This window comes from Trachemys scripta, chromosome 20 (genome assembly GCF_013100865.1).
Source record: "Trachemys scripta elegans isolate TJP31775 chromosome 20, CAS_Tse_1.0, whole genome shotgun sequence".
In the NCBI taxonomy this organism is placed as follows: Eukaryota; Metazoa; Chordata; order Testudines; family Emydidae; genus Trachemys; species Trachemys scripta.
The window spans coordinates 5,671,639-5,697,828 of record NC_048317.1 but is presented as its reverse complement, the minus strand read 5'-3'; the positions used below and the strand labels follow the sequence as shown (position 1 = coordinate 5,697,828).

The window sequence follows — 26,190 nt, the reverse complement described above, 5'->3', positions numbered from 1 at the left end:
AGGGCTACCAGTTTTCAATCAAGCACTGTACAGGACTATTGGTCAGTTACAATTTTCCTGATAAGTTTATTTATTGAAATATGAAGGTTATCAGATTTTAATTTTGCATAGCTCACTGGCTTACCCTATGCTAACACAAAGTTTTGGTCAGTCTTACTCTTTAACAACAGAAGTGAAACTCCACTAACAATTCACATGATAGACAGGCCTTCCATTCACAGGTTAATAGTTTCTTCTTTCACTCTGATGGAGGATAATCTATCCCAGCAGCTCTCACTACTTTTCAAGCTAACTTATCGTAGATGATATAATATGTATTGTGGAAGTTTAGGTTACAATTAACATTTTAGGGACAAGTTTTCAGCACCTGTTTCAACTTTATGCTCACAAAACCCCCAACTTGCAGGAGCATATGGCATCAGTATGTGTGAAACTGGGTGGTCAGTAATCTACTAAGCTTGCACATGAATCATTTTTATATGTGCAAATTTTGATTGTGCAACGAGGGCACAAATTTAGAGGCCAGGTTGAGGCCTCATTTAAAAATCTAGTCCTTACAGTCAGAAGCTATCAATAGTTATTTACAAAGTGACTTACATACTAGGGTAAAGAATACAGGTAGAGTAAAAACGGATTGTAAAGATTTAAAATAAACAAATAAATAAATGAATGAATAAATCACAAGTCTCACCAAATTTTGTTTTCTTAACAGAATCTGGCTCTAATTCTCTTTCTATTAGAACTGTTTCACTTTAGCTATCTTTGTAATAGGCTTATTTCCCTGGATAATCTCCTTCCTGTTAAAAAATGGCCACCCGGAAACAATATTATTTACTTTCCATCTCCCTTTTCCCGTCATTACAGGGAATTTGGCATTAAATTTAGTTAAGGCACTGAACTGAGACTCAAGAGGCTTGGATTCAATCTGGTTCAAAAAGTTTAAAAAATGTCTACGTTAACAAACGGAGCCAAAGAACACACCTTTTTCACTGAGCTTATTTAAATGTTAAAGTCTCCCAACCTCTGGGTGGTATTCACAAAAAAAAAAAGGATGGAAGTCATTGGCTCCATGAACTCTCTTGGAAATTGGCATCCCATAAAATCTTCTAATTTAAGGCAAAAAGATCATTGGATAAGTAACAAAAAAACAAACAAAAAAAACAAAACAAAAAACTGATATTTACAATAGGTTTTTTTGTTTTTCCTGTTATATGAGTAGATGTGCCAGATTTCCCCTTAGACCTATGCATGCCCTTATCCCCATATGGATGACGACTGTAGAACTTGCCTCCATCACATGCCAAATAAATACTGATTTCTTAGTTTGCTTGTTTCAAGGGTTCAGATCTAAAATTTATGAAATATCAAAGGCCACACTTCTGTGATAAAATGTAAAATATGATGTTTTGTACTAATATTTGAAATACCTTTGTAGGGTGGTTGTTTTTTTAAATGTCACTATGTTTATATTAAATGATTTTGTAGTTCTGTGAACGCAAAAGCCACAGAAATAAGGAGGAGATATGAAAACAGAGACAGAAGCTAGTCATTACTAGAACTGGGAAAAGACTGAAAGTCATCTGGAAATGCTTTATTCAAGACATGTCAGGAAATTTGCTTTTAATGCAAAATGTACAACTTATGGGCCCTGCTATACAAGCTAGTTAAGTAAGGAAAACAGTTGTCCAACAATGTATCTGAAAAATACTGTGAAATCTATCAAGCTGCTAACAGCTGCAGCCGCCACAATGGTGCAGTCAACTAATCTCCGTAAGGCATCCTGAGCACCTCTTCTCTATAGGTCAATAAATAATCTCCCGACTTTAATGTGTTGGGAGGAAGGATGATACTGTGGGTAAGGAACTGATTTGGGACTCAAGAGTCCGATTCAACTCCTGGCTTTCCTACAGCCTTCCTGTCTGACCTTTAGCATGTCAACTCTCTGTGCCTCGGTTCCCTATATATAAAACGGATATTACATTTCCATTCCTCTCAGGGTTAACTCATTAATTTTTGTGAAGCACTTAGATACTACGGTGGCAGTGGCCATATAAGTACCTAGACAGAGAAGGCTGTATGAGGTACCTAACTTGGCCTACTTCATTTGACACACACATTTATCATTTTAGAGCACTCCTCAAAAAGAAACGATCACTCCAGTTTCTAGGGGGCTTTTCACAGCACGAACTGTGAAATTGTTCTGATAGCTGATGGGGTAATTTTAATTCTTCTACAGATTTCAAGAACAATAAGGTTGTTTTTCTTACATACGCTGCAACCCAGAGAAATGACATCTATAGTGCTCATCAACAGGGTTCATAACCGTATGTTTTGTTTCACAGTGTAAAAGACCAAATATGAATTTACCTTCACATCTTCATCCAGTTTCATAATCTTCTTAATACGAGCCAGTGGGAGTTCCTGCACTCTGAAGTCTTTCTGCAGAGAGCAAAAGAAGAAGACTTCATAAACTGTTCAACTACACATAATTCAAAACAAAAGTAAGAGATAAGTGATGTTCAGAAGAATTCAAAATTGGCCCTTTCTGCATAAACAGTGTATCTGTCTCCTGTAAGAGGCAACGATTTTTATTCTCCAAGGTAATGTAACTACAAACACTTGATGTTTACCCTCTTATCCACTTTTCCTAGCCATTCCAATTGTTACATACTAGATCATGTCCCCCTCCATCTGCGGAATGGATGTGCAATAGACGGCATAGCTGCTGCCTGCAATACAGGCAGTGGGCCCTGGAGCAGGCCGCACTCCAAGCTCAACCTCATAGATCTTGCTCATTTCTCCCCCACCCACCCCCACGACACAGACTGTGCAGAAAAAGGATAGCTCATGGAGGCGAGAGGCCAGGGGAAGACCTCTCCCCTGCAGGCTGGCGACTAGGGGGCAGCTGCTGGAGTTTGCTAGATGACTAGGAACTAGGAGGTTGTGAAAGTGGAGAGGGAGGACTGCACAAACCTGCCAGTGGGAAGCGAGAGAGAAGCGAGGTCTCTGGGCAATGTGTGTCAAGGGGAGAAGAAATGGGGATCAAGCAAAGGAAACCAGAACCTGCATTTCTGTGCACGCACATTTGAGGTGCATTTAAAGTTGAATTTTTAGCACACATTCGGCATTAATGGGAAGGGTTATTAAAAAAACCCAAAGACAAATAAAAACATGATTTGTTCTTTAAAAACATGATTTTTATGCAAATGTCATGATTTTTTTGAGTTTTGACTCAATTTTTGAACTCTTGGGGTTGGCAAAACTACTAATTGACTTGGTACCGCATGCCATAAAATATAAAATTAACATGGCACACATTAAATGGTTAAAAACTGCTCACGTGACAGACCTCAATCTAAATGTCGACAAACAATCATCATCAAAGAGGTCCCACAGGGATCAGTTCTTGGCCCTATGATATTTAACATTTTTATCAACAACCCGGAAGAAAACAAAGCCGTTACCAATAAAGTTGGGGAAGAGGACAGGTCATTGATACACAGCGATCCAGGTTGCTCAGTAAGTTTGGCACAAGCAAACAAAATGCATTTTAATAGGGCCAAATGTAAAGTTGCACATATAGGAACAAAGAACATAGGCTATACTCACAAGATGTGGAACTCTGTCCTGTGAAGCACTGATTCTAAAAAAGACTTGGAAGCTTTGGTGGATAATCAGCTGAACGTGAGCTCCCAGTTCAAAGCTGTGGCCAAAGGGGCTAATGTAATTTTTACATGTATAACTAGGGGAATATCGAGTAGGAGCAGAGAAGTTGTATCACCGCTGTATTTGGCACTATGCGACTGCTACCTGAAAACTGTATCTAGTTCTGGTATCCACAATTGAAGAAGAATGTAAATAAATTGGAAAAAGAGTTCAAAGAGCCATGAAATATGCCTTAGAAGAATGAAAGATTCGAGGAGCTCAATCTATTTAGCCTAACAAGAGAAGGTTCAGAGGTGACTAGACCACGGTTTACAAATACCTACATGGGGAATAAAAAATTGACAATGGGCTCTTCAGTCTAGCAGACAAATGTCTAACTCACAAGATCCAATGGCTGGAAGTTGAAGCCAGACAAATTCAGATTGGAAATAAGGTACAATTTTTTTTTTTTTTTTTTAAAACAGAAAGGGTAATTAACCACTGGAACAACTTCTGCATCACTGGCAATTTAAATCAAGATTGGATGTTTTTCTAAAAGATATGCGCTAGTTCAAACAGGAATTAATTTAGGAAAGTCCAGTGGTCTATGTTATGTGGGAGGTCAAACTAGATAGTCTACAGTGGTCCCTTCCAGCCTTATTATCTAGAATCTTTGAATTAGTTGTGACTTCTGTGCAGATCTGTGAATCCTTTCCAGGAAATCTCATAGTGATACAATTCTTCTCCAGGTCCTGCCACAGTTGAACAACACCTTATAATTGGTTATTTTTAGGGGGGAAATCTATTTTATTCCTGTAAATAAGTAATATGGCTATTAGACATTGCATATATTGTGTATTTATTTTGGTTTAAGAGAAGCATGGCATGTTGTCTGGCTACTACCCAGCTAAACAAGATTTAGGAGATCGATTCTTCACCTTTTCTTTTTCCAAATTAAGCATCAACATTTTCACCAAGCCTCTTCAAACTTAATTCTGAAGCTGTAATGTATCATTAGTACTATTTTCTACAGTTTCTCCAAGATTAGGCTGCATTTCTCTGTGTTTTATAGGGAAAAAAAACATTCTTAACTGTTCCCCTTTTCCCCAGAATTCTAGCTAAAGTGTGCACACCACAAAAGCACAAGAACAGAAATAAAGATTGTCTCAAAGAGCAGTCAACCAGAACAGTTTGTACCTCAGGTAACTGCTTTGACCACCCACTACATAATACACGTAAATGAATTCTCAAATTTGCCCCGGTCCACGTATGCTGCAGCACTCAGTGTGTTGGCTTTACTAGACATAATAATTTCAGTGCCTGATTATGTGCAGGGTGGCTAGATAGGACTGTTTTATAATTGTTTTTCCCCTACAGTCCTTATTAAAATTTTCATTCAGGCAGAAGCTTACAACTCGGCATTCAACATTTTTCTAACTTGCAATGCAATAAATAGATTCACATGACAGCAGTGTTAGAAATTAAATTGCCCATACTAGGTGAGCTGTAGACTAAACCCTTACCACATGCAGATGAAGACAAACTATAGAGGAGCTCAGTACACAAAGGGATCAAAGTAATTAATTCTGGTCTCTGCATACAGATTGCTACATCTGTTTCTTGAGCTGAGACTGTATAACATGCTGAAAGGGGAAGCTTATCTTTAGACTACTGTATCAGGACAGGGTTCTTCATTTCAAATGGACCATCTTCAAATTGAGCCCTTTTGTTTTCAGCTAATTTAAATTAAAACCAGAAAAGTCGGCATTTAGGACAGACTACTGTAATGTCGTAGTAGAGATGTCAGTTGTTCTTGAAAAGGCATTTTTGTTATATGCCCTTATTCTCAGAGGCTTATCTTTTAAGTGGAAAAAAATCGGGCGGTGAAATCTTTATTGTTCATTCTCAGCCTAAAGATGAAATTTTTAAAAATAAATCTGACAAAATTCTGTTCAGCTCTGCGTTATTTAAACATTTGAAAAGTGTAGGGTTTTTTTGTGTGTGTGTTTGTTAAATATTGTGCACTTTGTGTTCAGGTTATTTTTAAAACTTCACACTTGCCAAATTAATTCTTAAAGTGGGTATAATACCTTTGAAAGGAAAGTTTATCAAAATTCCACCCTCAGAATCACATCCATAATACCTGCTAACTTCAATAGGAATAGGCTTATATAATAATGTAGGCTAGAAAATCATGAACATATCTTATTTGAAAAATAGAAGATAACACACCAAGATGCACTGGTCTAGCTATGCACAAGCGAGTGCATGGGTATACTGAGCCCTAAACTGCCTATTACATTGATATTGGTGCTTAGATATCAAAGTGATAAGTGTGTAGAAATATCATCGATTAAACTAAATTGGTCTAGATAACATTGAATATTCTGAAATAAGTAATGACTGTAGAAGCCATAACTAAATATCCTGAAATTTGTGCATTTAAATTCTAAGCAATAATGTTGCACAAGTGTACTTCTTCCTCAGTGGATTTCACAACTGTACAGGAAAACTGGTAGGGGAAAGGCAGAGGCCCTACTGCCAGTCTGTTTCAAAGTGATGTAATCAGGTGAAGGAAGAAGCTAATGGATTTCCACTAAGTATTGAGAAACACCTAGCCCTGATCCCCCCAGATATACTTTGCAACAGAAATTTTTTTTTAGCCCTGGCACTAAAGCTTTAAGTTTCACTAGTAGCAACACTTATAAGATATAAAATATGATTTTTTGAATGTACCAAGTCAGCAAGCAAGTTTCAAATAAAATACGACAAAATGTAAGCCCTATTCTGGAAACAGAAAATAAAAATCAATCTTCCATCTACAGATTTTCCTTAATTCTGGGAAACATCTTAACAGTGATATATATTGTTTGCTAGAATGTGGCAACTATGGAGCAAAAGTGTATACAAATTTAGAAGCACTGTCGCCATTTTACATTATGGAATTCCACCAGCAGTAAGTACATTCTGTAACACATATTCCCAATCACTTGACCGTCAGTAAATCAAAGGCAGCCAGTATCCTGATAGAATCCACAACCATTCATCTACATTTGTTTCAAAACTGTTTTTTTTTTCCAAAGGTTTTGAATACCTTTGAAACCTTCTAGGAAATTAAGTTACAACTCTCTATATGAAACAGTTTTTGATTCCATTTTTCTCTCCCCTAAAAGGTTTTGGTTTAATCTGGAAAACTATTTATAATGGATGACTATTGTGTCTCCATAAACTATGAAATATGTAAATTTGATTTCATTATCGCTGAGCTACATCCCAAATGTTGGTAAAAGCGTACATTTAGACAAATCAGCTCACTTCAGCTACATGGTGATCATTTTCTAACCCCGCAGCTGAGCTAGGAAGCTTCTTCTTGCATGGGGCCAAGTTCTGCCTTGAGATACTTATGCACTAATTCGACTGTTGACTCCAAAGGGACTTATCTGTACATATCTGAAAGAAGAATTTGGCCAAATGTAGTTGGTTTTTGAAAATATTTTACTATAAGACACTGAAGTAGCAGGTAACTTCTGTTGTACTAAACATTTTCTTAAGGTTTTATCACATTGTCAAAGGACACTCTCTTACCACTGTTAGATTTCGAATCTCCTCCATGACCCGAGGCCAGAAAGACTGCAGGCTTTGCTGAGCATCACTACTGCCAGTGGCGCCAAAGCCACCATCTGTGGACATGGTGATAACTGGGGGAGGAGGACGGGGGGAAAAAAAAGAAACATTAGTAGAGATGGAAGAGACAATAGATTCAAAAAGTCCTACAGTTTTTCCTGAATCATTTTGCAAAAGTCTCCAAACAAGACAAGACTATCAAGTTCACACAACAGTGTGTGAAACTACCTGTTCTCTCCAAAAAAGACTCCAACATAGTTTCAAAGATCTGAAGGTTGGCAAGAAGTTAGTCGCTCCCTTTTATTATTGGAATGCACACACTATAGTTCTATTAAATATCTAGTCCAAAAAGGCTATTATGATGTCCACTGAAATATTAAAAGACCACCAATATCTTATCAGATCTGAAAGACTTGCAAACTTACTAGAGTAAACACCAATCAAGAAGAGGGTGAGCAAACAGGAGGTCATCTCTATTTTGGCTTCCATCCACTATGAGTTATCTACACTAGTACTGTTTTTTAAAAATTATAATCAACTTAATTCAACAAAATCAAAGAAACTGTTATGCAGCTACTACTCTGCATTAGCCCACACTACTGTAAATCACAAATTTTAAGCTGAAGGTGTCTACTTACCCTTTTTTGTATTTTATTAAACTATGCTTGTCATTTGGCACTCTAGAATTGAAGTTTGGGAAGCAAATTCTGTTAGACTTTAGAACTATTCAGAATCTATTTCATGGATACCTTATAACCTGTACCTTGGATAAGAGACCAAACTTAAGATGTATGCCAACACTTGTAATTGTGATCAACAAATTTACAAAATATACAGCAACTGAATTACAACCACAGTGGAGAAGAATAGGACTGACAGGCAGATAGCTATACAAAGTTTAAAAAAAAAAAAATCGAACTTGGGTTTACATGCCACCGAAACACTGGGCCAATCCTCTACCCTTCACATGCAAATACCTCCTGGAAGAAACCGCAAGATCAAATCCTGTATGTGCGACCAAAAAAAAAAAAAAATGTAAAAACAATGAGGAGTACATGTGGCACCTTAGCCCACGAAAGCTTATGCCCAAATAAATGTGTTAGTCTCTAAGGTACCACAAGTACTCCTTGTTGTTTTTGCTGATAGACTAACACGGCTATCACTTTGAAACCTAAAAAATGTATAACATTGAAGCCAGAAGTGGCTAATGCTGGACAAGCCCAAAAATGCTCTTAAAAAGCACTTTAATTGCAAAGAAATAGCTTTATAGTGGGGGAAAAAGGGACTCAGGATGAAGTGTGATTCCTCTAGAATTTCTGACAATCTAACAATCTTTAACACTCTAGCAAAAGAATGCTTAAGTTGTGCTGTGTTTACACACTAGAATCGTTCCAATTCTGACGGCATGTATGAATTACAGAAGTGTAGAACACTGCAAGACAGAACTTGTTATTCCCCAGGCATAAGAAGTGTTTCAGGGAATGCCAAAAGAGTCACTGCTCACTTCCCAAATGAACAAAGAAATTAAATGTTATGCTAAATGTTCTCTTGGGTCATCCAAAGCCGCTTTGATGTTTCCATTTAAAAAAAGCCACTCCTAAAAGTTCAGTGGGTTGTGGGGAGAGAAACTATGCGCTGCTTTTCAAAAGACAAATCTCAACGTGTGTGTGTGTGTGTGTGTGTGTGTGTGTGTGTGTGTGTGTGTGTTGATATAATCGGAAAAGGCGTGGGGCAAAATTTAGAGCTGGCATATTAGGCACAATTCCCATTCACTTCTGATCCAATGCATATAATGGTTTATTTCTGCCTCTTCAAGCGGAAGGAGGAGCAAAGTAATTTTGAAGTTTTATGCGACGTGGTTTAGAATGTTGTCTGGGGGAGATTACTGTGGGCTTTAGACCTGTTGTGCCAAATACAATAATTACTCTTCATAAAAGAATATTGTTAGATAAGCCTACAGTAGAACATTCATGGCTAGTTAGGTACAAACTAACTAAACTGTAGGCTCATAAATTCAGGACATATTGAAAAGTGCTATGAATGGTTACATTTAATTTTTTTAATTTGTTGGGGTAGTTTGACAGGGTATAAATATCTACAAAAATGAGATTAACCTATAAATATTTGGCTAGTATCCACAAACTGTTGCAATAATGGTAAAAATCAAGGCAAAAGCAGTTACAAAATTTCTCTGGAAACAGAAGTGACCAGCGGGTTATTCAGTAATTCTAACTGCAGCCAATTTTCATAATTAAGCCACCTATGAATGAAAAATCTTCAAATATTTAAAAGGAAAATAAAAGTAGATAAAATATTTTAACTAAATCTTGTAGCTGAATTCTGAATTTGTGCATCTCTGCTTTGTCACATGAACAGAAATATAGATTTAGGAATGCACAAACTAATCCTTGAAATCTGCTCTGTGTTGGCAATATGCTCTATGTAACTGAACTCACATATCAATAACACTAAGACGAGACAGGGACTTTCCCTCAACTCATGATGCAATTTACTCAAAAGGCAAACCAACAGTTATTCAAGCTTATGCTTCAAAGATGATTTGCATTCAAATCCATTTAATACCACAGTGAATTACAAACAGCAAGAAACAGAAAAGCAAAATAAAGCAAACCAAGAAAAAAAAATACCAGCCACTAGGAAAATATTTCTAAAACCTACATGGATATTACTCAATTGTTTTATCTAATGCTGACTAAGCCTTACAGAAATACTATGCAGTAGCTAGGGTGACCAGACAGCAAGTGTGAAAAATCGGTACGGGGGTGGGGGAGTAATAGGCACCTATATAAAGCAAAGCCCCAAATATCAGAATTGTCCCTATAAAATAGGCTACTGCTAGGGTGACAAGATAGCCCGATGACCAAAATATGGATTTAAAAAAAACCCCCAAACAGTAAAAAGTTCTCACAAACACTAAAATCAAACCAGAAATGTTTTCATGATTTGCATTAATGAAAATACTTTAAACACTGCATTGTTTTTGTGCATGAGAATAAAAACGTTAGTGATAACAGAAAGTGAAACTGACAATCTAATTAGACTGTCCAATCTCAGCAAAATTCTGAAAGTAAGTAAAGCGCAAGATAAGTAATACACCCAAGATAAGTGTAACACATACAAATTTTTAACACCCTTCCCCCAGTTTTATTCAAGGTGGCATTTGCAAAAAAGGTAAAGAATAGATTAATATCTTGAAAGTATCCTTTTAAAATTGCTACTGCCATATGAAATACAGTAGAACCTCAGAGTTTTGAACTGACCGGTTAACCACACACCTCATTTGGAACCGAAAGTATGCAATAAGACATCAGCAGAGACAACCCACCCCCACACACAGATACTGTATAATACTGTGTTAAATGTAAACTACATAAAGGGAAAGTTTAAAAAAAGATTTGACAAAGTAAGGAAGCGATTTCTGTGCTTGTTTCATTTAAATCAAGATGGTTAAAAGCAGCATTTTTCTTCTGCATAGTAAGGTTTCAAAGCTGACTTAAGTCAACGTTCAGTTGTAAACTTTTGAAAGAACAACCATAACCTTTTGTGCAGAGTTACGAACAACCTCCATTCCTGAGGTATCGTAATTGAGGTTCTACTGTATGGACTTGCTTTTATGACTCATCATTTCCGAAAGTGAAAGCTGTACCACATGAAGAAAAGTTGAGATTCCTGAATCTTTTCCTCTCAAAATAGAAACGACAGCTTTTGATGCAGAAAGCATTGAACATGACTGTATCAAACTGTATATCATTGCTCATATCAGTAATGAAAAGTAGTGCAGTTGTTTGTTTTTGATTGAGAATCCACTCCAACTAGATTGTTCAAAATGACAACAAATTGGTGAATAAATTACTACATATTAAACAGGAAGGACAAGGAAATGTTAAAGTTACACTAATGAAAAGCTTTATCCTCTATTGTCTGTATCTGCTAAAGCAAGTTTTCCCTTGGATTCCATATATACCTATTGTACAAATTAGCACAAGATATTGAAAGAGCTCAAAACCAGTTTAATCTAGTCATCTAGAATTTAAAAAAACCCTTAACAAGTTAAAATCATATCTTCGAAGTAAATAAATACAAGACCAATATTTCAGAATGCAGAATCAACAGCCTGGTGGTTGACTCAAAGATAATTGCTACTTTAAATAACTGCTTAAGATAATTATTAGGAAACTGCAAAGAGAAGGCAGTTTGAGGTTACTACAGAGCTATTAATAATTATCTCCAGTAAAAAACATGCAGCCGGAAACGTGATGCACCAATGGCTGATGGGTCTGTGAAGGAATGCTATGCTGATAGAAACTATTTAAAACAAACTTGGATGTCTGTGTCTTCTAGGCAGGTTAGAACATCTTGAAACATTAATACAAGCAGTCATTGGCATAAGAAAAAAAATAAAAATCATGTTTGACTTCGAAAGTCGGCCTGCAAAAGAAAAAAGACGAAAGCAGGGGGATTACACCAACCTAATCATTTTCCTTCAGTTTAATTAGACCAAGAAAAAAAGAAAAAGAAAAAAAAAGATCAGTGGGGAGAAAACTGTCATTTTTCAAAATACACAACATTTTATCAAACAGATGAGTTTTGTACAATCTGCAGAACACAGATAGTTTACAAATCAGGCTTGTAAGTGCTGGAGAGAGAGATATGGTTCTACTTCAAAGGATACAACATCTGCCTATGTCAGAGAAAGGATCAAGAAAAATATATTGATTTAGCTAAACTGCTATACAGAAACTGATTTAGTTAATTTTGTCCACACAAGAAAAGGATTGCACATACTGATTTCAATTTACAAATTCCTTATGTCAGACTTGATTTAAAGTAAATCGATATAAAGTAAACAAACCAAAATTAAAATGCCCACACAAGAAGACAGTTGCACTGATTTAACTACGTCAGTTTCTAGATCAATTTAGTTTTAACTGATACAAATTTATTGTGCTGACAAGGCCTAGGATTTCATTTCATTTTGCCTCACTTCCCTTGAAAACTCCTCTCTCTGGGATGTACTGCGAACCCTTGGGATCCTCATATTCCCTACTTTAAGCGCCTCTCTGCATTATCATTGTCACTATCCTTTTAGCCCAGGACATGAGTGCACAAAAATGTCCAACAATACTGCTCTTTAATGTGGCCAGCAGAATCACTGCTGAAAAATACAAGGCCAAAACCAACCTCTGTATCATCAGGTTACCATAATAAACAACATTTTGCATTTATATCGCACTTTTTCATCTAATGAACTCAAAGACTTGATCACCTTTACAAACATTATTAAATCTTACAACCAACCCTACGAGGCACAGAAGTTCTACTTATTCTCCAATTTATAAAATTGGGGTTATTTTGGAAAACGGCCATAGCTACTCAATGCTTCATTTTTTTTGCCCCAATTTTATAAAGGAAAAAATAATGAAGCATTGAGTAGCTAAGGCCATTTTCCAAAACGTTCTCCAATTTTTGGTACCCAAATTTAGCACTACTGTAAGAGGGGTAAAAAAAAAAAAAAAAAAAAAAAAAATCAGGCCAAAGATATCTGCAGTTGAGCACCCAAATCACAAGCTACTTTTAAAGATTTTGACTTAAGTACTTCAACCCAAGTTGCACAGCAAGCCAACATCAGAGCCTGGAATAGAACTTGATCTTTCTGGCAGTTGGCGCATGCTCTGACTTCTAGACCAAATGTCTGAATTAAAACCAACATAAAATGACCCAAAATAGTAAAAGGACACAAGCTTCCACAGGGAAAAGGTTATAGTCTTGCAGCAGAAGAGGACTGTAATTTAATTAGAAGCTCTCAGTGTGAAAGAGACCCTTAAATTCAAAAGCAGTGTCAACAAGAACCACACGCCTCTGCTGACTGGCATCAACAGCATCAAGAGAAATAAAGAACACAGCATAATTAAAATAAATCACTAGAGTTTATGGGGGATGATAGGATTTTTATGATGCTATACTACATGAAACTAAAAAACTTATTATCCCATCCCATGTTTTTGAAGAGGGATAAACTCGGACTGGGATGATCAAATTTCAGAAGACTAGAGAAAATTACACAAAATTGCTTGCCCACTGGCTAATAGATGCAATCTAGAGATCTGTAGATGAAGCTCATTCCTGTGTGAAAGGTTTGTTTTTTTCCATTTTGCATTTTAAAGCTGTATGTGAAAAACATCTGACACCTTAGAGACTAAAATTTATTTGGGCATAAGCTTTCGTGGCTAAACCCCACCTCATCAGATGCAGTATATATAATACAGCACATGCAAAGATAGGAGTTGCCTTACAAATAGGCCACTTCCACCTGAATTGGCCTCATTAGCACTGACTCCCCTACTTGGTAAGGCAACTCCCATCTTTTCATGTGCTGTATTATATATACTGCTTACTGTATTTTTCACTCCATGCATCTGATGAAGTGGGTTTTAGCCATGAAAGCTTATGCCCAAATAAATTTGTTAGTCTCTAAGGTGCCACAAGGACTCCTCATTGTTTTTTGCTGATACACGCTAACACGGCTACCACTCTGAAGTCTGATATACAGTAGCTCTTCTATTCATGAAGAAGACAAAACGTAGTGTTATAGTGAAACTCAATCTACTGAATAGTCACTGGAGTTTTTGTATGTCTGAATAGCTGTTTACGGTTCTGCTTTCTCTCTTTATGGAAGCTTCATGTATATAACTGTGGTATGTATCCAATCATTCAAATCAGCTTCTGTACCAGATGACTGGAGGATAGCTGATGTAGTTACAGGCCAGTAAGCCTAACTTCAGTACCAAGCAAAATGATTGAAACTATAGTAAAGAACAGAATTATCAGACACACAGATGAACACAATTTGTTGGGGAAGAGTCAACATGACTTTTGTAAAGGGAAATCATACCTCACCAATCTATTAGAATTCTTTGAGGGGGTCAACAAACACGTTGACAAGGGTGATCCAGTGGATTGAGTGTACTTGGAATTTCAGAAAGTCTTGACAAGGTCCTTCGCCAAAGGCTCTTAAGCAAAGTAAGCAGTTAAGGAATAAGAGGGAAGGTCCTCTCGTGGATGAGTTATTGGTTAAAAGACAGGAAACAAAGAGTAGGAATAAATGGTTAGTTTTCTGAATGGAGAGAGGTAAATAACAGTGTCCCCCTGGGGTCTGTACAGGGACCATTGCTGTTCAACATATTCATATACGATCTGGAAAAAAGGGGTAAACAGTGAGGTGGCAAAATTTGCCAACAATACTAAATTATTCAAGATAGTTAAGTCCAAAGCAGACTGCGAAGAGTTACAAAGGGATCTCACAACTCTGGGTGACTGGACAACAAAATGGCAGATAAATTCAATGTTGATAAATGCAAAGTAATACACATTGGAAAACATAATTCCAATGACACATACAAAATGATGGGGTTTAAATTAGCTGTTACCACTCAAAGATCTTGGAGTCATTGTGGATAGATCTCTGAAAACATCTGCTCAATGTGCAGTGGCAGTTCAAAACACAACAAAAAACAAGCTAACAATGTTAAGAACCATTAGGAAAGGGATAGATAATAAAACAGAAAATATCATAGTGCCACTATATAAATCCATCGTAAGGCCACATTGTGAATACTGTGTATAGACCTGGTCGCTCATCTCAAAAAAAGATATAAGAATTGGAAAAGGTACAGAGAAGGGCAACAAAAAATGATTAGGGTTATGGAACAGCTTCTGCTTGAGAAGAGATTAAGACTGGGACTTTTCAGTTTGGAAAAGAGACGACTAAAAGGAGATATGACAGAGCTCTAACATCTTGATTGGTGTGGAGAAAGTGATTAAGGAAATGTTATTTAATCCTTTCTCATAACACAAAAACTAGGGGTCACCCAATGAAATTAATAGGCAACAGTTTTAAAAAACAAACAAAAAGGAAGTACTTCTTCACACAACGCACGGTCAACCTGTGGAACTCATTTCCCAGGGGATGTTCTGAAGGCAAAAACTATAATGAGGTTCAATAAAGAATTAGGTAAGTTGATGGACGATATGTCCATCAATGGCTATTAGCCAAGATGGTCAGGGATGCAGCACCATGCTCTGAATGTCCCTAGCCTCTGTTTGCCAGAAGCTGGGAGTGGACAATGGGATAGATCAGTCGATGACTGCCTGTTCTGTTCATTCCCTCTGAAACACCTGGCATTGGCCACTGTCGGAAGATAGGATACCGGGCTAGATGGACCACTGGTCTGATCCCCAGCACGGTCATTCTTCTGAATCTCTAAAATCATATATGGAGACAATAATCTCACCATTTCAAACAACCTGGGATTCCTTGGCCTCATTTCTGCTGAGAAAGTTATATAAACCGGACAGTCCTGTGCTCCCCTACCTGCAGGATCTGGGTGCTTGCTTATGGGTCCTGGAACATCTCCCACTTTATCTAGCCTCCTCCTAATAGGCAGTACGAGTACTTAGCATGTATACAGCACTATAAATCTTCAAATCACTGTACAAAACTCACCAGTTAATTTTCATCAGACTCCAATACAATAAGATTTTTCCATTTCACAGATAGGAAAATATGAAAGAGAGGTTAGGCACCTTGCCCAAGGCTATAAAGTGAATTAATGGCAGAGCCAGGATTGGCCATCAGGAGTTCTTGGCTTGTAGTCTCATGTTTAATATGCTACTAGGCCAGGCTTTGAACTTTTCCATTCTTATTTTCTCACTTTTTTTTTCTATTTACATTAATGTTCAGTATCTTCATATAAGATTTCCTTTGTCATCTAATGTATCCAATGAGTTTTACTTTCTGAATGCACTGTTTTTGCATTTTGAATTGTGCTACTGTATTTTTGCCTTTATGTTGTGAAGCATTAATGAAATGCTACAAATAAATATTCTAGTACAAATATATATTGCATGATTTCAATGAAAGCAGCTTCAGGAATACAAGATTACTTTTATATCTGCATTTTGTTGTTGTCCTGTCACGTTCTAGTATATCATTCCCAAGTACAAAAGGAACAGGAGAAACATGCCTGAGCTAAAAATGGTTAGTGCTCCAACAAGAAAGATCATTTTGCCTCAGGATGCTGTTGGTGTTACAAAATCCACTACTCACAAAAGGTCTTTCTATCAGGAAGCTCAGTTGAAGAAAAGGAAAAACAATGTAGAGCCCATATTTCATGCTATTGAAGAATAGTACCTAAAAAGGAAGAATAAAGAGCATCTCGCCTATCACACAACATAAGAAACTGGAAGCCAACAGAATCAAAAATATATTTGCAGTATCAGAAAGTGAGCATATATTTGTTTTATCAACATTCATAATTATCTTTCTGATAAATATATTTTAAAAATGCATCAGGCTAAAAGTCCTCAGACTACAAACTTCAAAATAGACTGCTGCAGTCTCCACAATTCAAGGGACAGATTCTGATATTAGATATGCAGAGCCCAAACTCGTGTATCAAAAAATCTGCTCTCCATAGTAATAAATTATGTCATCACAGGCACTTGAGCATGACAGCATCAAGAACAGGAACAATCTAGCAAGCAAGAAATATCCTCACAAAAGGGTACATGTATTTTAACAAAGTTTTAGTAAAGCACGTTTCTTTAAAGTTGGTCTGAGCATGACAATTGCTTTCTACATATGAACTGGGGAAGCAGCACATTACCCACAGCCAGATACTGCAGCAATTATATTTTAATTGCAAAGGCCACACGCCCTACCTTTAACAAGTCACATTCAACCCTCTGACTGCAGAATATAAACTGCGAGCTTGAAAATGAACTGCATGAGATGACATTTTACAGTCTCAGCAACAATAAGAATGTCTTAGCTGTACTGAAAGCTAGTTTCTGGGCCACTGATCAATAGCATTTGTTCTTCTACATGTGCGTTTGCCCTGCTCCAGTCCCAAGAGCTGACTGTGATCTTGCTTTGAAATCATCCTTTGAGAAACCATACCAATGGTCTGATAACTGCTTCCCAAAGTGCCTGAACCCGCTGTACATTTCTCTGCTTCAAGGCCTACTCAAGAGGACATATAAACTTTCAGTCTGGCAGCTGACCCACCTATCAAGAAATACTATCAAAGCCTCAAATGTATTCCATTTACCATTCCAAATAATTTTTAGGACAGAGGCCAAATAATATAGCTGCCGCAAGCTGACAGCAAAAAGATACAAGAACTACAGTCACAGAAAGAAAATGAATCCTATGTGCTTGGGGAAAAAAGAAAAAAAAAAAAGCTCCGATTTTTAACCGGCTTTCATGGTGAGAGACTGTTCTCTTCACCACCCAAACACATTCAGTCCCTGTCCAAGCTGGAGCACCATGCCGTAAAATGGTTGTAAAGCAAGGTTCTGGATAGCATTACAGAACTATTCTGACAACAGTTTTTAAACAATGGTGTAGATCGCTAGGTTAGTGCTGCAATGTGGACAGATTTGCTTCCAAACTAACGATGCTACAGCATCAGTTCCATCCCTTTCTCCACTTTCCACTTAGTTGGGTCCTAGCTTGGACTTGGAACATGTTAGTAACTGCCCGGCCTTGCCTAACACCAGATTTTTGGGGAAAGTTCTCCCTATTGCTAACACTGATGCAGATCCACAAGCAGCAACAGAGGGACCATTAGTGTAGACAAGGGCTCCAGGAGGCCACTGGCATTTTTAATACTGTGCTGTCTAACCTTGAGTGCTGTAGTAGTAGTGTGCAACCAGCATGCTGACTAAGAGGAGGCACTGATAAGAACCAGAGACCTGCATCCAGCTCTCCTGAAATGGAAAGATGGTCAAGCAAAAGACAGTACATGAAGACGGGGAGGTATGACCTGAAAGAGTCTTAGGGGCTCAGTGTTTCAGAGTATTCCATAAAAAGAATAATGAATGTGCAGCTTGGGTATCTGATTTGTAATGAACTAGGCCCCAATATATACAGTCATAGCTATGCACGACAAATGCTTTCCAACAGAAAGTAATTTGAATTGGTACAGAGGTTTGTTTCCACTTTTGATATATCCACAACAGGAAACAAAAAAAGGTCTGGTACAGAAAAAATATTTTTAACAACAAGTGGGAAAAAACATGTATTTAATGTTTATATATAATTTAAAAATAATTTTGTGGCACTGTAGAACCGCTTATTAATTTTGGAAACAAGAAGAATCTAATTTCAACTAAGGCAGTGAAAACTTATAAACAGGAAACTACAATAAAGAAACACCAGTCTTGACTCCACATAATTGTCAACATCAGTGGATATCTAGTCTCTTTGGACCTTTTATAATAAACACTAACTCGATACATCAACACCTTGTTTTCCAGCAAGGCAGTGCTTTAACGGAAATCAATAAATGAGGGTCAACATTTGCATAGCTGATAACATCAATAAGTGATCACATGAGGAAAACATACTTCTTATTTTATCTAGATTTCCTATATAGAAAGAAAGAATTCCCTGAATAAGCAGAGTTAGGTCTCTTCAGGCTCTATTAGGTCACATCTGAGCCAGTGTGCAGGAAAAGATCCTTAGTCTACTTTTAAAAGAATTCTCCAATTGTGTTTTAAATGCTTCTTATATCTTGATCCACATGAATTCAAGAAAAAAAGGACCAACATTTTTGTGATTTAAACACGCAGCAATATAAATATACTAGTGTAAGCAAGTAGAATCCTCACTCTACTATGAGCACAGTACACACACACACACACACACACCACAAAGCCTGTGCTTACCATTTTCCAGGGGTCTGACTACTGACAACTCAAACAACAACAGAATTAAACCTCAACCTAAGATTTCTCTTTAAGCACGACTGTTCTTAGGGTTTTCCCTGCAGGACCCCTATCTATCTCTTTCCAATTGGCTCTGATAGTTGCAGAGCCTATGTTTATACTCCTTGACTGGAGCTAACCAGACACTCCTGATCTAACTTCAGAGAGTGACTCAGTTACTGCTTTCCATACAGGCTTCTGGCACAGGAGCTTAGGGTGGCTCAGATGTACCCCAAATTCCTGTACAGAATCCTGTTACAACTAGCTTTTCGGAATATGACCAATTCATCCAAAAATGAAGAAATCTTCTGGGAAAGTGGAATAGCATGCTTTCCTATACAATCAATCAAAAAAAATATTGTCAGCAAACCTTAAGGTTCATATCAAGCTGCAGGGTATTAATTAATCTACCAGCTTTTAAATATCCACCAGAAATCTTGATATGTCCTTGGAAAGGATGCAATTAAGCTACAGTGTTTACAAAGGCCTCATTAGAAAGGTGGGTTGTCAGACCCCTAGGGATTTTTAAGTTTCCTTTCTAAACACATTTTACTTCTTAAAGGCTATTTGCACAATAGTTCCTAGAGACCCCAACTTGCTTGACCATGATTCAGTGACATGACCCAAAAATGGGATTCCCGTTCCGCAAAATCTTTACAGCAAAATACAACAGAATGTTTTATATTAATGCTTATTATAATTATTTATTATTATTATTATTATGGTAGCACCTAAAGATCCAATCAAGATTGAGACCCCATGGTGCTGTACATGGCACAAACTGTCATTTCAAATTGTGAAAAGTAGCAATTTCTTAAGCTTTTCAAAATACTGAAGACTGTCTGAAGTAAACCTATCTACATTGCCCAGGATTTAGCCACATTATTTCTATAAATATTAATCAGAATCACATCCAAAAAATGTGCACTGGATTGAAAATTTACACTCTAAATTTTGCATATGGTTGCAGCAATTCTGCATTACACCTCTACCCCGATAGAACGCTGTCCGCGGGAGCCAAAAAATCTTGCTGCGTTATAAGTGAAACCGCATTATATCGAACTTGCTTTGATCCGCCGGAGTGCGCGGCCCTGCCCCCCCGGAGCACTGCTTTACCGCGTTATATCCGAATTCGCGTTATACCGGGTCACGTTATATCGGGGCAGAGGTGTATTTGAATCATACTGTATGCCAACAAACCAGCTGCCATAAAAACAGGGTCTTCTGCTCTTAGCACTGGATTGGGAGTCAGGGATCCACAAGTTCTAATCACAGCTGATATGACCTCTTGAGTCCATAGACAAGTTACAATCTATTTGCCTCAGTTCCTCCATAAAATGGAAATTCCAGGAGTGTTGTAAAGCACTTTAAAAACAAAAGTGCTAAATACAATTATTCTGGCATACACAGCAGCAGCAACAATGCAGTGATCCGTAAAGCACAGTAATTCTTATCTTGATGCACAGGAAATAAGTTATGCATAAATTAGGGCAAGAATATCAACCAGAATCAAGAGATTTAGGCACATCTTTCTATAAATGGCTATAGAGGAATTTAATTTACAGGATAATTTTGAAGCTATCTCCATAAAACAGTGCTGCAAAGATAAGAACGTTTCCTCAGATGAACATGAACATATCCCACTGACTTCAATGAGGGCTTAATGTACATATTCAAGGAGATAGCTTTTTCAAATAAAAAAGAGCACCTGCAAATATTCAACTGCTTCTCACAAACATACAGTATTTACAAATACATGTTTCCTTCTAACACCTTTACATCAAGAAACTTCTATAATTCCTCAGTTTCATTTTAAACTTTCCCCCTTTTGAAAAAGTTTTAGATGCTTAAGTTGCTTGGATAATAAAAACCTAGCACGATATATTTCTTTTTAGCTTCAAAACACTATGCAAACATGAGTTCCCGCGGCACCCCTGTGATGTATTTTACATATTTCCATTTTGGTGAACTGTGGCACAAGACTTGCCCAAGGTCATAGTGAGCTGCAGAGCCATGAATAGAAGTGAGGAATGACTAGCTTGCAGTGCCATGTGTAACCCATTAAATGACAGTGGAGCGAGTGATAGCGCACATGGGAAGCAGAACTTAATTTGGCCATGTGACTCCTTCTGAAGTGCACACTCTGGGATGAAGACCTGATCCTGAAAAGAATTATGCATATGATTAACTTTAACGTGTCAGTAATCCCATTGAATTTAATGGAAATACTGATGCTTAAAGTTAGGCATGTGCTTACGTCTTTGCAGGATCAGGGACCAAGACTCCACATTTGTTGTAGTAACCTGCAAAAGGAAGCAACTATTCTTTAAACACTCTGGCAAGCACTTAAGTATTTGTCATATAGACCATAAACATAAGTAAAGTTACATTATGCGAAGAGATGTGTGCATCAATACCCAGATATCCAACGTGTGTTGAATTTTGCATGTGAATTAATACACTTAGGGCAGCATCGTCTAGTTGTTAAGAGTAGGGGCCAGGACTCTATTGCCAACTCAGGCAATGACTTACTATATGACCGTGGACAAGTCAGAATTGCTATGCCTCAGTTTCCCCATCTGTAAAACTGGGATAATACTTATCTTTATAGAGCATTTTGAGCTCCTCATTTGAAATGCACTATGGGCAAAGTACTTCTATTACATAATATCACAGAATTCATGTTAAAGAACTCCACTGTCTTATCCATGTGACTTTGAAAACAAAATAACTGCACATATTATTTGTTATGCAAATTTATTTCTCTAATTTTAATCCGAGGGATGGTTCTCAGTTTTATTTACAAATTAGACAAACACACACACCATAGGGTTTATTCCATGATAGGACCACCAGACACCTTCAGTGCACTGAAAGGTATGAAACTGAATGCAAGAGACTCAATAACTGACATTTTCTTAGTGCAGCACTCCACTAAAGTGTCATAGTGACTGTAAAATGCTCAATTTTAATGTTTTTAAAAGGTGATCCATTTAAAAAGTAAGCAAAACTAATCTGAATTGCTGTTTGTGTCAGTTATTTTAGTTTCCTTTCTTCCTTTGAACCAGAGAGCACAAGGTCACAGTTAAGATTTGGTACTTAAAAAGTTAAACATTTACCAAGATTTTTTGTGTTTTCGCTTTGCACTCAGTCCTTCCCAGGTTTGGTTTCAATGTTGGCAAGATTTTTCCCCATACAGAATAAAAATGGATTCAAAGGGCCTTTAGATAGATAAAAAAAAACAAGTGTTAAGATATACCTTGTATATATAAATTTCGATATCAAATGCTGAGAAAAGATGTAAAGGACTCTAATAATCTGAACACTTTTTGAATAAGGTCTATTTCACATGGTAAAATACTAGGTACTTTGTATACATTAGAACAACATCCCAAATGGTGCAACTTGTCTCCTAACTTTAATCTCGTTCACTCAGGGAATCTAGTATGAAATATGTGTATATATTGTAGTTTTATAAATTTAAATTGTTGTATGTAGCAACAAAGCTTTGCAAACCATGAGTTTGCCAGCCCAGACACAACAAAAATTTACTCACTTGCTGTTATTCATGATCATGAGGTGGATAATAAGTGAATGATATTTAACTTACCTATCAAAAAAAAAAAAAAAGTTACTTGGCCCAAGGAATAGAACTGTGAAAGGCTGATGTAGCGTGGTTTTAAATTTAACTTAAAAAAGCACTCCCGAAATAAATGTGACAACTTCTCACTCCTCAGAGACATGATGTGTCTTATTCAGATTTGTACAGAATATGCTGATGAAATTTCAGGGCTGTTATTTGGCATCAGTGAGATACAAATTAAGTGGATTTGTCACGTCTAAAAATATATTAAATAGTTTATCTAATTTCAAGGACTGAAGATGATGAGTTTTGGCACATAAATATATTCTCAGGATCAAATATGTGGCAGCAATAAATGTCAGCATACATTTCAAACTATACTTATTTAGAATGTGCCCTGGGCTGGAACATTAGTAACCTCAATACTCAACGGTATTTTTAGGAATTTTGTGATTTATACCTACATTATGCACTATTTTCTACATAACTTTAGGCTACTATCTGGTAAGTGTCCAATAAGCATATAAGAGAAAGTGAGTGTCCTTCAAGTACTAATATTTTCAGAAACATGGTTAAAACTGTTCAAAAAATGAACAGAATTAAAAGTTAGTTAATGAAGCCCTTGTAACTACCAAAATAATAGTGTACAATTTAACAACATCAACAAAAAGCAGCATTTCATAACGTCTTGGAAAATCCAAAAGAATAATTCTCTTAGCCCTGGAAGATTCCTGAAACCAATTCTACATCTAAGAAAAAATAAAAAAAGATAACTTGGGCTTCCTGAACACACTTCAGTTCCTCTCTCTTTAAAACATCAAAGAACAGAGAAGATACCCTCCTGCCTCCACTCAAAAATTAATAGTGGCTCTATGAACCCTACTCTAACTTCCTTGAGAAAATCTTTTTAGACTGTCAATAGTAAACACTTCCATGTGAAAGCCAACAACACAGCTCTCATTTGTGGGGCACCTTTGGAACTTGCTGTCTCTTGACAATCCAAGAAAGCCTGGACTGGGTGATATCTGGCCATGACCCAAGAACTTTATTTAGCGTTTGGTTAAGTTTTGACTTTATTTTTGCTGCATTTTGTATTTTAAACAGCAGGGATGACTGAGCATTATATATAGATTTCTCACATGTAGTCCTTACTCAGGCAAAATACTCTTAAAACAATGTAGGATTAGACCATATGCTTTTTTTTGGTGGGGAGGAGGTTAGGGAGGGGGGTTGTGTGTGTGTTTTTTAATGTTAGCCCTCACATACTAGAGTTATTGATACACAACACATATGAATATAGACAGGTTTTTGAATAAACAAATCACATATACTCACATACACTTAACTACCATTAGACAACCAAACAATGTAACTGGCTGAAAGACCTAAGCCAGTTAAGTGCTATTAACCAACTATTTAATAGTTGCACTAGACAGGGTTCATATAGGACACTGAGCTCAAACACAGATGCTGCAGCAATTTTGGGGCCAAGTTGTGATTTAATCTTAATGCAGCACTAAGTGCTACATATTTCTTTGCTCTTCTGTTGCATTTGTAGGACCAACCATCAAACTGCAAATAGGGGGAAAAGGCAGAAAGAACAATTCAAAATAGCACCAAACTATCAGCAGACACCACGTATAAAAATAAGTCATAGAAAGCAAAAAGTCTCCTTGTAACTATTTAATGCATGCATAATTATGGATTTGAAATTTTTATTTTTTCAGATAGAAAAGAAAAAATAATATTTGCATGCTTTTTGTTGTATAACAGCTGTGATTTTTTTGGACAGGAAGGTTGTTTATTTTGCATATGAAGATTGTTCAAATAATTTTCCTGTATATTTCTTTATTCATTCTTTTAATCCATGTGCTTTGTAAATAATAAAGAAACTGTGTGAAAAATGAAATTAAAAACAGCACATCTATCCTACTTTTACCTGAGGAAATACTTGAGGAGTCCATTGACTCAGTTTTGAGGCCAGCAGATGTTGAACTGCTAGGGAGGTTGACTGGATAATCCATTAAATCTTGTGCATTTCTAGCTTCTACAATTCTGTCCTATAAACAGCACACTATACAAATACCACCAATCTTCACCCTACACAAGTCTGAGTCATCTTCAGTGAACAAAAGAAAAAGAAGACTACCCAGACTGACCCAATTTTATACAAAGTGACCAAGTAGGGCAGGAAGTTATAAACAGACTACAGAAATCCCTCAGACTCAAAAAGACTCCTGAATAAGAAACATCTCAGGATTGCAAGAGAATTCTCTTATAAGGAACAATATCCAAAAGATAACTCCCAATAAGTTTTAGTATCTTGGAAGTTTGTTCCTGAAATCAATGTTCTTCTAACAAGTGCTGACTACACTTTCTGACACCTGGAGGCACCAGGAGATTAATTCACTAATGTTTTGAGAAACAACATTTAAAAAAATGGTACAAGAGACAGAAACCATACAAATTTCACTTTATTACAAATTGGCTAAGTGCTGAAATTGGCAGAAGTTGATTCACATGACCATAGAAGTTGAAATATGGATACTTTACCACAGCATGAGACTCGAATTTTCAGCCCTTTGGTTGTAAACTGACTTCCAGTGGATAACTACACTCAATCATTCTATATCCCACTGATACTTTTTCAACCTGTGGACAACAGTTCTCCCCACTATAAACTTCAACTCCAAAATTCCACACACACAATCAATTGCAATAACAATGGGATATATATATATATTATATATATAGGTACCTCATTTAAACTAAAAACTGGCTTCACTATCACGTGGACTTGAAACACAAAAAATGAAATCTGTTCCTCTCAAACTGAGATCACAAACCTACGTTCCTTGGGCACCTTAAACTCTCAAAGAAACCAATAGGAGTTTTGGGTGAGCACAGAATACAGGATTAGGCTCCTACTAAATTTACTGCACTGAGTAAATTGGGGTAAAAGTGCATCTCCTACACTTCCTGCCCTGCACAGTGGTGGGGAAGAAAGCAGATAGAAACTGGTCCCATTTGTAAATAAATCCCTTACTAGCTCTACTGAAACACTTTTATAGTTCTTCAGGCCGCCTTGACATAGTTAAATAAAGATGCATCCATCTTAATGCTTTGGGGGGAGGGATAGCTCAGTGGTTTGAGCATTGGCCTGCTAAACCCAGAGTTGTGAATTCAATCCTTGAGGGGGCCATTTAGGGATCTGGGGCAAAAATCTCTTTGGGGATTGGTGCTGCTTTGAGCAGGGGGTTGGACTAGATGACCTCCTGAGGTCCCTTCCAACCCTGACATTCTATGATTAATTAAGCTCTTAACTTCTGGCAATGTTAAGCAATGATGTGTGTAGTAGTAAGAACTGGACATTAAAAAGCACATATTCTCTTTACAGTGTGTGCATGCATGCGCGCGCGCACACACACGCACACACACACACACCCCTTCCAGCCTCTGACCTCTGCTCCAAAATTCAAAATGGTTCAATGCATCTTACCTTCATTTCTCTGGGAAAAAAAAAAATCTTAATCTTCACAGGGAACACT

The 26,190-nt window shown here is 37.0% G+C and overlaps 1 protein-coding gene across 2 annotated transcripts in view; it reads right to left on the bottom strand.

The window, feature by feature from the left end:
- The window catches only part of NFYC (nuclear transcription factor Y subunit gamma), a 63,530-nt gene that overhangs the window by 25,191 nt on the left and 12,149 nt on the right, over positions 1-26,190 (bottom strand). Inside the window, exons 2-4 of one of the 2 annotated variants that reach the window (XM_034753946.1) lie at positions 22,179-22,280; positions 7,231-7,343; positions 2,368-2,439 (exon numbers count right to left, since the gene is read on the bottom strand). In XM_034753946.1, the coding sequence (XP_034609837.1) occupies positions 2,368-2,439; positions 7,231-7,335 (177 nt within the window). In that variant the 5' untranslated portion in view covers positions 7,336-7,343; positions 22,179-22,280. The remainder of the gene's footprint in view (positions 1-2,367; positions 2,440-7,230; positions 7,344-22,178; positions 22,281-26,190) is intronic. The other variant, XM_034753947.1, reaches the window with a different exon arrangement.